The 16,757-nt window shown below is 52.8% G+C and overlaps 1 protein-coding gene across 22 annotated transcripts in view; it reads right to left on the reverse strand.

Moving 5' to 3' along the window:
• The window catches only part of Dnm1 (dynamin 1), a 44,879-nt gene that overhangs the window by 17,918 nt on the left and 10,204 nt on the right, over positions 1 to 16,757 (reverse strand). For 16 of the 22 annotated variants that reach the window (XR_374058.4, XR_374057.3, XR_374055.3 and 13 more), the window contains 10 exons: positions 14,445 to 14,518; positions 14,028 to 14,177; positions 13,533 to 13,736; positions 11,613 to 11,711; positions 11,346 to 11,506; positions 9,796 to 9,938; positions 9,550 to 9,685; positions 9,388 to 9,455; positions 6,678 to 6,816; positions 1,573 to 1,659 (listed from right to left, as the gene is read on the reverse strand). Coding sequence is in view for 15 of the 22 variants with exons in the window: in XM_006497653.3 (XP_006497716.2) it covers positions 1,573 to 1,659; positions 6,678 to 6,816; positions 9,388 to 9,455; positions 9,550 to 9,685; positions 9,796 to 9,938; positions 11,346 to 11,506; positions 11,613 to 11,711; positions 13,533 to 13,736; positions 14,028 to 14,177; positions 14,445 to 14,518 (1,261 nt within the window). In the remaining 7 variants the exon portion in view is untranslated. Of the gene's footprint in view, positions 1 to 1,572; positions 1,660 to 6,677; positions 6,817 to 8,293; positions 8,433 to 9,387; positions 9,456 to 9,549; positions 9,686 to 9,795; positions 9,939 to 11,345; positions 11,507 to 11,612; positions 11,712 to 13,532; positions 13,737 to 14,027; positions 14,178 to 14,444; positions 14,519 to 16,757 lie in introns of all 22 variants that reach the window. The other 6 variants (NR_125959.1, XM_006497650.3, XM_006497661.3 and 3 more) reach the window with 1 other exon arrangement.

Consider the following 16,757-nt stretch of genomic DNA (forward strand, 5'->3'; position numbering starts at 1 on the left):
GGAGAAGGGATATGCACGAGGACATGGGTGGGGTGAGGGAACAGGAAGGTGGAGCACCAAGGTAAGTTTAGAGAGGTAACAGACAATCAAAGAGTGGGTAAGTGGTGCCGGCCTTTAATCCCAGCCCTTGGGAGGTAGAGGCAGGCGGATCTCTGAGTCTGAGGCCAGCCTGGTCTACAGAGTGAGTTCCAGGCTACATAGTGAGACCCTGTTCTGAGCCTCAGGAGGCCCAAATATCTCTGCTCTTCCCAAAGACAACATCTGGTGTCTAAATCTGTGAATGAATGAATATTTCAGAAACAGAAATGCAAAAGGTGGATCGGCTGTGAGGGCCCAAGGCCAGCCAGAGACTTAGCAAACAGACAGACAGACAGACAGACAGAGGAAGGCCTCAGGGGGATGGCTGCACAGACCACCAGGAAGCCAAGGATGCCAGATAGACAAAGAAAAAGGAAGGATCTGGAATCTGGATGCAGGGGGTAGGTACACTCCAGAGGACGAGGCAGGAGGATCATAGGTTTGTGGCCAGCTTAGGCTACATAGTGAGATTTCAATTTGGGGTGGAGGACAGATGGGAAGAGAGGAAGAAAGAGAGGAAGGGAGGGAGGGAAGGAGCAAAAGAAACAAGAAACGGAAGGAGGAAAGAGAGAGAGAGAGAGAACATGGTGGGAGTATAAAGGGTGAAATAAGTGTGGTGGTTTCTCAAATAACTAAACAAATGGGGTCAACCCGGGATGCAGCTCAGCGGTAGCCTGTGTGCTCAGCGCGTGTCTGGCCCTGCACGCAATTCGCAGGACAACTAGTAAAAACATGGTAGGTGGCATCACCATATGATCACCAATTCTACTCCTGAGTGTAGACCCCAAAGAATTGCAAGCAGGGACCTGAGGCAATATTTGGCCAGCCATATTAATTAGCAGGATTATATACAACAGCCAAAGGGTGCCAGAGGGGCTGGGGAGATGGCTCAGCGGTTAAGAGCACTGGTTGCTCTTCCAGAGGGCCTGGCTCAATTCCCAGCAACCACATGGAGGTTCACCGTAACTCCACTGCATTTTCCAGTGCACAAAAATGATACACAGAGACGCACACAGGCAAAACACCCATGCACGGAAAAAAACTTAAGGTGGAAAAGACTGTACTAGATAAACAAAAACTTAGTATATAGTCAACAGAATATTATCCAGTCATTAAAGAATATTCTGGTAGGTGCTACAATATTTTGGATAAACCTTAAAGGCCTTATGCTAAGTGAAACTAGCCAGACACCAAAGGATTGAAATACTGTATGATTTCATTTACCACAGGAATCTAAATAAATTGGAAAGAGAGGGAGCTGTCAGAGGCTGTGAGGGGACTGTTTATGACAAAGACAAAGTCAACACTGCAAGACACAAAGCTTTCTGTGGGTGGTGGCGATGGTACCATGGTGTCAAGCGTACTCAGTATTGCCGAACTGTGCCCTTCAAAAGGGCCACAATGATCCACTTTACATTAACCATGTCATCCCATAAGAAAGCAGAGAGGATCAGAAAGTGATCTTGGAAAGAGAAAAGGAGACCGTGTGCTCACCTGCTCCTTGGTGCGGCCCTCACGTTCCCGGATGTGGGTGGTCACAATTCGCTCCATCTCCTCCCGCAGACGCGGGTATTGCTGCAGCTGGAGAAGGGCAGGAGGAGAGAGAGCCACGTACACACAGGGCCTGGGACATTAGGCACCTAACCCCCCACCTGAGTACAGGGACCCAGGAGCATGGCGTGGGAGCTATTCGTGGGAACACCAACCAGGCCAAGGAGAGCCCCGGGGGCCCCAGGAAGCTGATGGCACCGAACTACGGCTGCTCCTCCACCTAAGTGTGCACTGTAAATGGCAGTTCAAGGGTCTTCCCAGTTCCGGGACCATCTTTACTGGCCCACCTGGGCAATTTCATTGGGCAAGAGGCAGTCTCCATGGGGAGAACTACAGAAAGAGCCAGGCTGAGGAAGCTACCATCTTCATGTGGCCATCTCAAAGGCCAACCTGGCAGACAGGCCTTTGAGGAGGCATCCTTACTCCCAAGGCGTTCACTGACCCTTAGGGTTACCTCTTGCTTTCCTAAAGGCTCTGAATGACAGCCAGGTGAGAACTGGGGGAGGGGAGGGCTTATGGTGCCAGCTGACCTCCTGAGTCAGGCTGGGGACAGACTGACTCCTTGCCAGAGCCGGGGAAGAGGAGTTACAGGGAATAACAGCTGTCGCACCAGAGGACATGCAGAAGCTACAGGACAAAGGCATGCAAAGACACAGGGACATGCAGAGATGGGGCATCAGCAGCATGAGCAGTACCCCGCGGGGACCTGGCTGGGTATAAGCCACCCTGTCCTGTCTCCCTAGGTATGACTCTGTCTGCCACCATCGCCAGCTACATTTGCCCAGGTCCGAAACTTAGCAGACCTAGTAGTTCCTACTGTACTCTGTGTAGCCAAGGATGACCTTGAACTCCTAGGAACCCTGCTCTAGGCTCAGCCATTCTGCTGTAGCCTCCCTTACACGCTGACCCTTCTGAAAAGCCTGTCCTGCTTGAGGACTGAGAGCTGAGTCTGGGGCCTCCCTGTGCTACCCCAGTCCCTCTCCTCTGGCTGGGTAGTAATTGTGCCTCAGGGCTGTGGCAGGGCTGGACAGCAGCATGTTTAAAGAGGACATGTCATTGGGATGAAGGGATGAATGGAAGATGAATGTCTTTGCCCTCCTTGCCCCGTGAATCGGCAGAGGCTTGGAACCAGCTCTTAGATGCGGCTCCTCAGTGCGCTTCTGGAGATGGAGCCCGCCCACCAGGACCACCCTTCTTCCCCCAGGGTCGTTAACCCCCAGCTTAGACAGACTCCTGGCCCTGCTTTTCTTCCTGTCCTGGGGTCAAGATTCTCAGGGGATGCTTTGGGAAAATGTCCGGGTATTCTGTGCCTGACTCTAAGGGCAACGTGAGGGTCAAAGGGACTGTCAGGGTGGGGAGGAGGGCGGGGAAGGGAGTGGAGTCCAGGATGCCAGCCCAGGGAAGGGCGACTCGAGGGAAGCCCACATCCGACCTTCCTGTGGAGGTGTCATGGCTGCAGCTGAGGCAGCCTAGCACAAGTGGCTTAGGAGGACCAGCCTGAGCCCTGGGGCTTAGAAAAACTCTGGCTGGTGGGATCTGCTGCCCTGTGAGTTTTTTTTTTTTTTTTTTTTTAAGCTTCTGAGCCTGGACAGAAATTTGGGGCTGAGTCACAGTTACCAGGCCTTTGAGGTGGTCCAAGGCTCCCTCCCAGGGCAGGGGTAGGGGTGGAGCTGGGAAGGAGGGAGAGATTTGCCGGAAGAGCACAGCCAGCTCTCTGCTCCGAGCCTGCATCTACATTTCTCAAGTTTTCCACACGTCCCATATGGACAGGGCCGCCTCAGCCCCCTCAGGAAATTCTGCTCCTTCCAGCATCTTTTTCCATTCTGGCTGCCTCCTCGGAGCGCCTGCCTCCAGGACTTTTAACCAGTTTTTAAAATGGAACTTTTCTCTCTTGCCATCCTTGGCTGAGGGGAGCAGCCAGCCTGCAGCCCACACTGGTTTGGAGGTCAGGAGTGGAGCTCTTGAAACCATGAGTTCTGGGTTCACAGGCTGCCCTGCTAGATGGCCTCCCGGAGCCCTTCTTCCTGGGTGCTTTCCTTCTTAGATTATACCTAGCAAAAAACTCTCAGCTGTGTCCAGAGAAGTAAAATAAAATAAAATAAAATTTTAAAAAATCATCCAATCCCAGCAGGGCTGGAAGTAACACCCAACTCCCTAGAAAACACGGGTACTAAAAAAACCAAACAACCAATATAGGTGGTTTCTGCCATATAACGAAAAATAACTGCTGAAGTTAAAACATATGGCCAAAATATGGTTCTCTCTTAAGAAGTTATGCTCTCTGTGAAGCAAGTTTCTTGCTCACAGGAACCATCTCACCAAACACAGAAGACTTCACTGAGAGACAGAATCAGCCCTGTTCCTTTCTCTCACTCAAAACAGAGGTTAGCCTTGGGTAAATAGGACTTTGAATTTTAGCATTCAATACTTAGTAATTTCCTCTCCCAAGTGCTACAAACATTCTTTTCTGCAACCTATTTTCCATCAGACAGCATACTTTAAATCATAGAGTGTCATGTTGACAGAAGCACACAGGCCTGTCTTGCCTCTTTTATTTTGAGACAGGATCTCACGGAGTCCAGGCTGGCCTCTAACTATGTAGTGGAGGGTGACCTTGAACTCACGAGCCTCCTGTCTCTACTCCACAGTGCTGGGATTGCAGGCGTGGACAACCACACTGCCTTTAAATAGTCCCGGTCTTCCACTGTGGCGGCACGACTTTGCCTATGGCTGGCCTCTCGATGGGCATAGAGAGCTTTCAGGGCTTTACCATTCATGATGACTGCTTTCCGGAGGAATGCAGGTCATCAAAGCATTCTGAGCTTTGGAGTGTTGGTATCTAGCCATCAGTCTTCTAGCAATCTATCCTAAGGAAACCATCTAAGAAGAGAGAAGTGTAATGTATCTTCACGCGCAAAGAAACTCATGGCCAGCGTATCGCCTTGTGGGTGTGCACCCGTACCTGTGCGTATTCACGTGAAGGCTCCTTCTCCACCCTGTATCTGAGCAGAATCTCTAACTAACCCTGGAACCAAGGTTTGGGCAGGCTGGTGAGCCAGCAGGCTCCAGGGCTCTGCCAGTCTGCCTTGCCAGCCCTGGGACCACACGTGCTGCTGCGTCTGACATTCCATGTGGGCACTGAGAATTGAACTCAGGTCTTCCTGCTTGTGTGGCAAGCGCTTTCCCAACTGAGCCATCTCCCAACTCTTGTTTCTTAATGACATGTTTTAAAATTAAATGTTCAACAAATCCATTCAATGGCCTCTGGTGTCACCATTAAAAATTATTCTATAGGGCCAGGAGGTGGTGGTGCACGCCTTTAATCTCAGAGAGGTAGAAGCAGGCATGAATCTCAGAGTCCAAGGCCAGCCTGGTCTACAGAGTGAGTTCCAGGGCAGCCAGGGCTACACAGAGAAACCCTGTATCAGAAAAAAACAAAACAGCAACAACAAAAACCCTGTTTCTGGGGGCTTGGTAAGGATTCCACTGAGTGTGTGTGCAGAGCAGGTGAGAACAGTGATAGAAAGGAGCAGAGGCCACTCGGTTAAGACACAGAAGCCAATGATGCTCTAATAGGGACGTTTTTGAAATGAGTTATTTTATTTTGTTAATATCATGTGTGTGTGTGTGTGTGTGTGTGTGTGTGTGTGTGTGTGGTTTGTGTGCAGGCACACACACGTGTCTGTGTGTGTGTGCGGTTTGTGTGTAGGCGTGTGTGTGTGTGTGTGTGTGTGTGTGTGTTTGTGTGTGTGTGCGTGTGTTCGTGTGTGCTTGCATGCGGTTTGTGTGCAGGCACACATGCACAATGATGGCTTTACTCACTGAACCAGCTGGCCAGCCCAGAAATAATGGAAGTTTTCAAGGTGGGTGTAGTGGCTCATGCCTTTCCTGCTACCACTCAGGAGACTAAGACAGGGGACTGCCATGAGGTCAGGTCAGCCTGGGCTACATAGTAGATTTTAGGCTAGCCTGGGCAAGAGTCTATGTCTCAAAAAAAAAAAAAAGGAAGAGGGAGAAGGGGAGGGAAGGGAAGGGAAGGACAGAAGAGGGGAGGAGAAAGAAGAGAACAAAAATGAAATAGAAGCATTGGAGCATGCTTAGTGCCCTTACATAGACCTGGAACTGTTTCTGCTATGGACTGAGTCCGACAGACAGAAGACCCGTGGACCAGCCTCTGCACCAAGTCACAGGGACTCCCCAGAACAGGGCCTGGAGATACTGGGTGATGCTCACTAGAACCTTGAAGTCAAGGCAGATGTGTACCCCACACACACACCTCAGCTCAAAAGACATTTTCAGATTCAGGGACAGTATGAGGATTCTGGCAACGCTCCTACTGGCAATGGCTCCCCTCCTGCATCCTGAAAGCAAATGCTATTTTGCACAGCCTGGCTAAAAAAATCCTCAAAATGGCTACAAGTGGACAGAGAGGGGAAACGACATGGAAAAGGTCACAGACAACCCCAAAGGGGCTGCCCATGCCTGACTCACACAGAGTGCTCCCCTGAGCACTCCGATACAGAGTGCTCCCCCTGAGCACTCCAACATGCTTTAGGGCAAGCTGGTTTTGAGGTCCCGGGATTGGCTTTCCTGTCCCAAGAGGTCCTGGCCCTGGAACCCCCTCCATCTGAGTCCCACTCTGCTTTTCCTGAGATCTGTCTGGTCACAAGGCTGATGACGCTACCCGCTGCTCAGAGTTGTTGAGAGAATTAAGTCCCATAGTAAGGGCCAGCACTTGGCCCACTGAGGCACATAGTAGCTGCTCATTAAACAGCCGCCATCCCCTGTCATCGCCGTGGTTACCAATGGAAAGGAGAACAATGGGGTGGGGTATGGCCCTCTGACAGGGACAAGGGTCTGGCAGGATCCTGAGTGAAGGCAGTCCCAGGGTTATAAGATGGTGGGAAACCTCAGGCCGGGGACTGCCTGGGTTCCAGTGGGGAGCCAAGTGGCCATCACATCTGCTAGGTAGATGGTTCTGCCCCTGGCAAGCCGTAACCACTGGGACGTGGTGCCGGCTGGGCCCAGCCCCTCCCAGGCGGCCATACCTTTTCACTACACTTTCTGATGGTGGACGTGAGTTCACTGACTACCATGTCCACACACTTGATACTGGGCTCTTTGAGCTTCTGCACCTGCTTTTTCACTGTGGCTTCAAAAGCGAGGTCAGGTGTGAAGAGGCCCGTCCTGCACCCGAGGAGGAGGGAGAGGAGGGAGCAGCCGGGTGGGCAGAGGGTGGGAGTGAAAGCCAAGCGGCCGGGCTCAAGGGTAGGTGAGGATGGCCAGGCATGGGGGGAAGAGAGAGAGACACCAACAGAAAGAGAGAGAGAGAGAGAACAGAAGACACCGTGAGCATGGGACCCAGCCCCCCACCTCTCCCAGGATTGCACCTGCCAGGTGCTGCCAGGTACCCCCACCCCCAGGGCTCTGGGGTTATGGCCAAAGGTTTAAGGGAACCAAACCCCTGCTCTGAGAGAGCCCTTTCCAAGTTCAAATTCTCTGTCCCAGGGGTGCTCCCTACAGTCCTCCTCTGTGCTCTTTCCCGGGCCCCTTGGGTCCTCCTAAGGACCTGACCCAGACCAGGACCTGGCCACACATCCTGTGCAAGTCTAGGCTTTTGAGTGTCCCTGACTTGCTTCAGCCAGACTCAAGAGCTCAGCCCTATCGGCTACCTCTGCTAGGACGCTCGGTGGCATACCAAGGTTCTGCACTGCCCACTTGCACAGTCTGTGATACAGACGAAGCCTCCTGGAGCCTCGTGCGTGTGGCAGCCCATCCTCTCAACCCTCGGCTCTGACCTCCTTGCCTGCCCCTGCTCCTCCCTCCCTCCTCAAGGGGCATCCCTTGCCTCTCCTCCTAACAGGCCCATGGGACACTCAGTTCCGAAAGACAGAAAGCGAGAAGAGGCGAGGAGACAGAGAGGGGAGCGGTGATTGAGAGGGGCCAAGGCAGCAGTGGGGAGGGAGGGGTCCTGGGTGAAACCAGTGAGCACTGCATTGAAGAGTCCACAGCCCCAGCTCCCAGCAACAGCTCTGCCACTTCTTAGCAGGTATGGCCTGGGTAGGTTATTCAGTGCCCCGGGGCCTCGGTTTCCCTGCTGTGAGAAACATCCTCCAAGCCCTGCCTTCCTGGACAGTTCTGTGAGGCTGGATGCCCCTGGAAAGGTGAATGTGGAAGAGGATGGAGTGCCTGAGTGACAGTCCCCAAGGAGGGGTGAGAGGGTGGAGAGGATGAAGGACAACAGGGAGACATGGGACCTGCCAGCCCTGGGCCCTCTGCATTCCTCTGGCTGCCCAGGTTCCCGCGCAGTACCCCAGAAGGTCCTGTCCCTCACATGCCCTCCAGCTGAGGCTTTCCCAAGACCCTTCTAGAGCCTTGGAAGGTAACCCCACATCTGTGGAAGGTAGGGGCCCAGGATTCCCTTAAACAGCATTCTCTCTGAGCCAGGGGAGATCTCTTAGTGTCCAATTCTTTGATTCCCCAGACCTGGGGATCAAGGTGTGGGTGAGGTCCCCTCAGAGGGCTCCCCTGTCCAGGTCCTTCCCCACCCCGCTGAGGCCTGTGCATGCTACCGAGAAGGCGGTGGGGTATGTGGGGACTGGCTGAGCAGTGCAGGAAGGGACAGAGGTGGGGCTGAGGGGGCTGGCCGAGGGCTGCCTGTTACCTTCTTGGTGCACTGTCTAACCGTGCTGATTAGCTCCGAGATAACCATGTCCACACACTTGAGACACGGCTCTCGAATCTTCTTCACCTGCTTTTTCACAATGGTTTCAAAGGCCATGTCTGGGGTAAAGAGCCCCGTTCTGAACGCCCGGAGCAGGAGAAGGGCACAGTGTCACAGGCTGGCACTTGCCAGGAGGGCCAGGCTAGGGTCCCTCGCCAGCTCCTGGCTGTGCCTGGGGGAAGAGTCCTCCCACTACCCTTTCTGAGCCTCAGTGTCCCCATCTAGTCAATGGGTTGGTGATCCTTGGGCCACACCACTCTGCTTGAGACTCTCCTGTGTACCTTTTGCTTCCTCTTAAGTGTTGCTGTGAAAGGTTCTATATCCCCAAACTCTGGAAATTGCTGAACCGAGGCCTCCTTAAGAGCCGTTCTGAGAACCAAGCTTTTTGTTAAGACTAGGAGACGAGATCTTCCTACCAGGCCAACTCACTTGTCAAACTGTAAACTTCATGTCAAGACATAGCATGAAGCCTACAGGAGGAGCACAGGGCTCTTCTGTCTTGTTCACATAGGTGTTAGATGGGCATAGTGCCAGTCAGAGTCTGGGTTCTCCACCCCAGGGGAGGGTGGTGTCTAAGCAACAGGCTCTATCTCTCAGCTCTCCTTTCTCCACCACGGGGTGGCTTAGGAGGGGAGTGGGTAAAATAGGGGAGGCAGAGCTAACAGGAGCTGGGGGAGGGTCTGACAAGTAGAAAACTCCCCTCATAAAGCAATTTAGAATGATATCTGGGTGCTATGCCCTAGGCCCCACCCAGCAACCCTACCCTTTGCTTGGCTACTTGGACGGCACTGGGCAGAGTTGTTGCGCCCTAGGGATAGCTGCACCCATCCCTATAGAGTGCATTGCAGGCTGTCGGGAACCCAGGCCCCCCAGCCACCTCCCTTAGCTGGAGCCTGTTGTTTGAGGAGCCAGAAAGTTGGGGGGGGGGTTGAGGGGATTGAAGACCAGGACTCTCAGGTCCTTCTTGCGAGAGGCTCCTTCAGGCCCCGTGCCCCTTTGCCCCGTGCAGAGCCCACCCTGGTCCCAGTACATGCCTGATGCCATGGATATTTTTGATAGCATAGCTGATCTCCCTTCGCAGTTCCTTCTCATCAAACTCCATCTGTGGTGAACAGACGGGGATGGGTCAGCATCAGCCCTGCCGCTAGGAGATAGAGTCAGGGCCTCCCCTCCTGTCTGGGACTGCAGTGCTTTACCTTAACCAGCTCAAAGGGGAAGCGTTCATGGAAGATCCGGTTAATGCGGGCTCCACCTGACAGCTCGTAAGTGTCAATCTGGTCTCCAGAACCCTCGATGCGCTTCTCGAAGTCCACTGCAAACTGCTGGACCATCCTGTGTGGGAGGAGGGCGTGGCCTGAGGATGCAGAGGAGGGAGCCCCGGGGCCCTGGATTGTGGGAGGGGCTGGAGGTTCAGCCCTGGGGAATGGGGCCAGGAGCCTTACTGCAGCAGGGCCTTGGTCTTGCGCGCTGGGTCATCCGGTCGGAAGTTCTTGTACTCGTCCACCTCCTTCTCAATGGACAGCAGCTGGCTCTGCAGCTTGTTCCGAAGTCCCGGCAGTGTGTCCCGGATGTGGTTGGTCAATTGCTGGGTGTGGCGGGTAAGGAAATGGTTAAAACCAAGGTCACAAGCCTAAGTGCCCATGAGCCTGGGCATGGGGACGGAGGGAGGCCAGGAGGCGGTGTGGATGACGGGAGACATGGAGCTGAGGAGGACTAGCCAGAAGCTATAGAGCACTGGTTCTCAACCTTCCTGTCGCTGCCCTTTAATGCAGTTCCTCCTACGGTGGCGATCCCAACCATAAGATTACTTTTGTTGCTACTTCACAACTGTAACTTTGCTACTGCCATGAACTGTAATGTAAATATCTGATATGCGGGATATTTGACATGCAACCCCTGTGAATGGGTCATTCAACCCCCAAAGGGGTTACAACCCACACACTGAGAACCTCTGCAACAGCAGGCGAGCTGGGAGCTCTGCAGGCGCTCCCAGAGATGAGCTTTCCGAATCAATATGCCATAGCTCAGGTTCTGACAGGAGCCAGGAATCTGGAGCCACACTTAAAGCTACCTTATTTTGAGTAATCGAATGTTTTTAGGCAGGGAAGGCTGAAGGACACCCCACCTTGCACCCTCTGGGCTCCAATTACCGAAAGGTAATTCTCAAGTTCATGTGCTCAAGCCTGTTCCGTTCGCCTACACCCTATCCCCATGAGCCATCGCGGGGACACTATGGAGCAGCGTCTGGTCATTACTGTCCTCTTTTTCATAGAGTGGTGTCGCAGAAGGTGAGAATGAAGCTGGGGTCTGGTACCAGCTCTATGGTAGTCTTGACTGTCCCTACACACACTCCAGAAGTGGGGACAGCCCAGGGAAGCTTCTAGAATGTTTGTGGTTTCTGGATCAGCCTCTCTGGGTCCTGACAAAAGGACCAGGATGTCCAGAATGAATGCATTCCCGTCACCTCTAGTCAGTGCCCCCATCCACACAAAATCCCAGTCTTCCATACATGCTGCGAGTCCTGGGGCTCCCCTTCCATGTCCCAGACAGGAAAGGTCAGCAAAGCCCTTGTCACTACCTCCCTGTGGAACGGGGACAAGTGGCTTCCCTTCTCTGGATCTAGGTGGTTCTGCATTGTATACTAATCTATCTTGGTCATCCATAAGATGTACTGAAGAAACCGGGCTGGAGAGCTCTGCAATTAAGAGCATTGACTGCTCTTCTAGAGGACCCAGGTTTGATTCCCAGCAACCTCACGACAGCTCACAACCATCTGTAACTCCAGTCCCAGGGGGAGCTAATACTTTCTTCTGACATCCTTGGGCACCAGACACAGACAAAATAGCTATACATATAAAATAAAATAAAACTTCAAAAAACAAAACACAAGCAAACAAATAAACAAACAAACAAAGGTGTACTTGAAATTATTCCTGTTTCCCTCCCCACCCCACCCCCTCCGCCCCTGGCCTGGCCTGGCCTGCCCTCCTACCTGATTGAGGACCTTCTGCAGGTAGGGTGTGCCCATGCGGTCAGCCAAGTGGCGGTAGGATGGGTGAGAGAGGAAGAATTTGCGCTCTGCAGCCAAGGCGGCTGTGATGTCCTTCTTGCCGTCTATGTCCTTCTGGCTCCGGTTCACCACGCCGATGTAACCTGTGGAACAGGGTCAAGGTCAAGGGCCAGCCAGCACACCAGGCAGGGAGGTGTGGAGATTCGGGCAGCTCCAGGAGGGGATGGGGAAAAGCTCCCCTTTGCCCACCTCTGCGCAAAGGGAGCAGCTTGTTCTCTAGCACGTCCCGCGCATCTGTGCCCTCGTCCATCAGGTCCAACTTGGTGATGACCCCAATGGTGCGCTGACCTGGGAAGTGACCACAGGAGGATTGTCACAGCGGCTCCAGACCTCACTCAGGGAACTTCGTGCTTTCTCAAACCTTCCACGCTGTTCCTCTCATCCCCTGCCCACCCCCTCGCCCACTTAGCTGCCCCTCTTTCGTGATCTGAAGTGGCCAAAATGGTTTCTGTTGTTGTTACTGTTTCTTTCAGAGAGGATCTGGCTATGAAGCTCAAGCTGGCTCCAGACCTGATACTCATAGGGGGCTGGAGAGATGGCTGAGTGGTTAAGGGCACTGGCTGCTCTTCCAGAAGACTCCAGTTCAGTTTCCAGCACCCACATGGCAGCTCACAGATGTCTGTAACAGTTTGAGGGGATCCAGTGCCATCTTCTGGCCTCCATGCAAGCAAGTGACGTACAAGCATCGTGCCAGCAAAACATCCATGCTAAGAGAATACTTTTAGGGCTGGAGAGATGGCTCAGCGGATAAGAGCACTGACTGCTCTTCCAGAGGTCCTGAGTTCAATTCCCAGCAACCACATGGTGGCTCACAACCACCCATGATGAGATCTGACGCCCTCTTCCGGGGTGTCTGAAGACAACTACAGTGTATTTACATATAATAATAAATAAATAATTTAAAAAAATCAGCCAGGCATGGTAGCGCACTCCTTTAATCCCAGCACTCGGGAGGCAGAGGCAGGCAGATTTCTGAGTTCGAGGCCAGCCTGGTCTACAAAGTGAGTTCCAGGACAGCCAGGGTTATAAAGAGAAACCCTGTCTCGAAAAACCAAAAAAATAAAATAAATAAATAAATAAATAAATAAAAAGAAAAAATAAATAAAAAAGAAAATACTTTTAATTTTTTTTTAATTTGAGATATGTAGCCTGGCCTGGCCTTGAACTCATGATCTTTGTGCCTCCACCTCCTGAGAGATAGGCTCTTGACTGTGTACTACCACACTGGTGCCAAAATCATGTATTATTATTATTATTTTGGTTTTTTGAGGCAGGGTTCTCTGTGCGCTGTATAGCTCTGGCTGCCCTGGAACTTGCTCTGTAGGCCAGGCTGGCTTTGAACTTACAGATCTGCCTGTTTCTACCTCCCAAGTGCTGTGATTTATTGATTTATTGATTTATTTTATGTATGAGTGCCCTATCTTACTTACCAGGTGCTGTGATTGAAGGTGTGTGCTATCACCACCAGCCAAAATGATATTTTAACTATACCAGTCCAGGAAAGAACCCAGCACTAAGCTATATCCCCAGCCGGGTAAAAATGTTTCTTTGGGGGTGTGTCTTTTTGTTTGTTTGTTTGTTTTCCAGACAGGGTTTTTCTGTGTAGTCTTGGCTGTCCTGGAACTCACTTTGTAGTCCAGGCTGGCCTCGAACTCAGAAACCTGCCTCTGTCTCCCAAGTGCTGGGATTAAAGGCGTGTGCCACCACCACCCGGCTTGGGGTGCGTCTTTTAAGCACCACATTTATTTATTCATTTCCTTATTTGTGTATGTGAGTGCACCCATGCCCCATGGGTCAGAAGATAACTGTAGAATTGTGGATTTCAGGAATCAAACTCAGAGGTCATCATTGGCAACACCTGAGGGCCCTCTTTTTAGCTTTTAGAGACAGGATCTCATGTAACCCAGGCGGTCCTCAAACTTATCGTATAGCTAGTGCTGGCCTCAGTCCTGAACTTTCCATATTAAGATGAGGCCTCATTATACCCAGCTGAAATGAGTCTAAAGATTAAGTCCAATCCCACCACTACTTAGACTCTGTAGTGATACCTCTAAACTAAAACTAGACCCCTGCTGCGCCTTGTGCATCCGCAGCCAGTCAAGGACCTACCCTGGGGGTCCACCTCCTTAGCGATCTTGAGGGCATCAGAGTTGGCCAAATCCGAGTTGGCAGGGGACACAGCCAGGATAAGGCAGTTCTCCTTAGTGACGAACTGCATAAGCATGTCCCGGATCTGGAACTCGATATCAGGAGGTTGGTCCCCAACTGGGACCTTGGTCATTCCTGGCAGGTCCACTAGAGTCAGGTTCAGCACTGGACAGAGAAGCAAGAGGGCGGGTTCACAGTGTGGGCGTGGTTAGGTGGGCAGAGTTCAAGAACAGGGTCCAGCTTAAAGAGCATCTACTGGTGAGCCAGGCCAGAAGTAGGGGTGGGGGTAGGGTGGGGGTGGGGTGGGGGTTAGGGAGGTAGGGCGTGAGGTAAGCGGACATAGAGGACCGCAATGCTCAACAAATAAATGAAATGTGTGGGGCTGGAAAATTGGCCCGGGGGCCAGGCTAGACAAAGAAGCTGGGAGGAGGAGGAGGCGGGGCCAGGTCTCCTCACCATGGGGCGAGTAGACCCGCAGGTTGATGGGCACTGGCGAAATGCCCTTGTTGGTGCCGGTGACTCGATCGGTCTCAGCCTCGATCTCCAGGCGCACCTCCTCGAAGTCGGTGAATTTCTTCCCCTTGCAGTGCAGGAACTCGGCATATTCTGCTCCAGAAGCCGGCAGGAGAAGGGAAAGAGGCATCAGGCCTGGGAAGCCCACCCGAGTGGCATCCTCCTCCCGTAATCCACCCTTTACCTCCAAACACTATGAGCCCTTATCTCCATTTTACAGTTTTATACCCACAGTCTAGATTGGGATGAAGGGCCAAGGAGGGGAGGGTGACCTTGTCTACTCCGAAAACAACTTCAGTAGCTAAGCTGGACTTCACACTGGGGAGGGACCACACATGGCTGCTGATGGAAGACACGAACCTGTGGTAGAATTAACCAGCTGCAGGACCAGGGGACGCCGGGTGACGATGCCAGATCCTCGGGGCAAGAAGTCCCTGCAATGAGTTTGGGGGTCAGAAGAGGGTCAAGATCTGAGGACAACTGTCTTCCCACCCAGGGAGTACCTGTCTCAGGTCCCACAGCATCTCACTGAGAACATTGTCACTAAGGGGAGGGGCTCCCTTGAGTCACCACATCAGGTTGCCAAGAGGCTAGACGAGCAACTCCCCAGATGCCCCTCAAATATATACCATGTTAGTTCTGAGCCAAGAGGAAGTCCCCGCCCCCATCCCAGCCACTGTTATTCTGTGCAGGAGAGAATGTAGCACAGGATAGCCCAAATAACTGATGGCTAGTTAGATCTTAGCAAAAACAGGGCAGAACTGCCTTCCTCCTTGTCCCTCTGAGCAGGCAATGGTTCCGTTCCTCTTCCCCAGGCCCCATCTGTCTAGAGGTGAAGACGACACAGACGCAGCCCGGAGGAGGCAAAGAACAGAACTCAGCCTCCTTTGGTACCAACTGCATGCCAGCTGCTTTGTGGGCAGCAGCTCATGAGCTCCAGAAAGTAGCCCTGGGAGGAGGATGAAGTTACTGTCCCCACTTTATAGATGGAGAAACAGCCTCAGGGATCATCCAATAGCACGACAAAGCAGACGAGAGCCTGGCCTCAGCTCTGTAAGAGCTCCTGACCTCCAGGCCCCACGGACTCAGCCCCTCCATAGGACTGCCCTGAGGCCTGACAGGCTATACCCAACATTGGCTCCTGCTGATGTCAACTTTTGGATGAGTGTCTGTCAGCTATTCTCAAGTGGCCCCACCCATGACTTCCACAGGCTGGCTGGAGGGTGGAGGCCTCTCCAGGAATCAGGCTGGCAGAATTAGCAGTCACAGGATCCCCCAGAACTCAGGAGATGGGGAAGCAGACCAGCGCCCCAGGGATCCTACTGACCCAGCCAGTCACCTCCTGGAAGAGACCCAGGGAGACTCCGAGGGCATCAGATACGCAGACTCAGCCCAGAGCTGATGGAGGCTCACAACACTTCCTGATGAACCCAGACCTCAGGAGCAAAGGGTCCGAGGAGAACAGACAGACCCACGGGCCTCAGTTTCAAGGCCCCCTCTTGGGGCCCTCTCCTGTGCCACCTCTAGAAAAACAGAGACTGCTGGGAGTCTGTGGGCCACCAACTTGGGCAAGGCAAGGGACAGTTGGCATGCATTAATCCGTTCTAGGTACCAGGCAAATGCATCTCCTTCTTGCCACACTAATAATGTGCAGGAGAACAGGGCTGGTACTTTCCGCCTACTACTGAATACCATGGCAGCCCAGGGCTCAGTATTCATGAGGGATTTAATGCATTCTAAGGGAATCCCCAAGTCATCAAATGAGACGCTCATAGAGTCTCACTTTATGGATGAAGCACCTGAGGCTCAGAGAGGGGAAGCGACTGACTCAAGGTAACACAGCAGAACTGTGAGCTTTGTCTTATTAGTTTGGATTTTGTTGTTGTTTCATGTGTTTTTCAGCACTGGACTTTAAATCCAGACTCTCCCACATGCTAGTCAGTTAAGTACTCTGCCATTGAACTGTATACTCCAGCCCCAGGTCTGACATTCAAACCCAAGTGTCTGTTGGACCCCAGAGGCTAGAAAATGTCCTCCATCCCTCCGTGCCACCCCTACTCCAAGGAGCCAGATTTAGCTTTTTATATAATTGAATTGACTCTGATCTGTGCCAGGCCCTGTGCTGGGCCCTGAGGATGAGAGATGAGTCACCAGCTCCCCACCCAAGGCGCTCACAGTGTGGTGGAGGCAGAGAGTAAACAGTGTAGCTTGTGGTAGGACAGAGCTGGCCAGGCAGGCCAGGAGGGAGGGAGTCCCAGCCTAGAGGACTTCCTGCCTCATCACCCAGCCTTAAATCAGTGACTCCTTGGGGAGAGTCACCCCTCTGTTTGGGAGGTCTCCAGGATTGTGGAGGTAACACATTTGTTTTGTCAGTGGCTTTGGTGGGTGTATGGGCCTCGGGTCCACCCTCTTCCTCACCAGCTGCTTGCCAAGCAGAGCCATGGCAACAGTGGTTGCCGTGGAAACAGCAGGAGGGGCTGGGAAGGATGGGGCTCCCCCATAGAGAGCCCTCCCCAGGCAGAGATGTGGACTCCCCTGAAGTTATTCCTTGAGAGGCCTCCCTGGGAGCAGATGTGCCCACCCAGCCTTAGGTGCCTGAGGGTGGAGGGCTCTGGAGAGCCTCAGAGAGTGGGGTGATCCTAATCTCCTGCCTGAGACAGTTGATGGCTGCTT

This window comes from Mus musculus, chromosome 2 (genome assembly GCF_000001635.26).
Source record: "Mus musculus strain C57BL/6J chromosome 2, GRCm38.p6 C57BL/6J".
Taxonomy (NCBI): domain Eukaryota; kingdom Metazoa; phylum Chordata; class Mammalia; order Rodentia; family Muridae; genus Mus; species Mus musculus.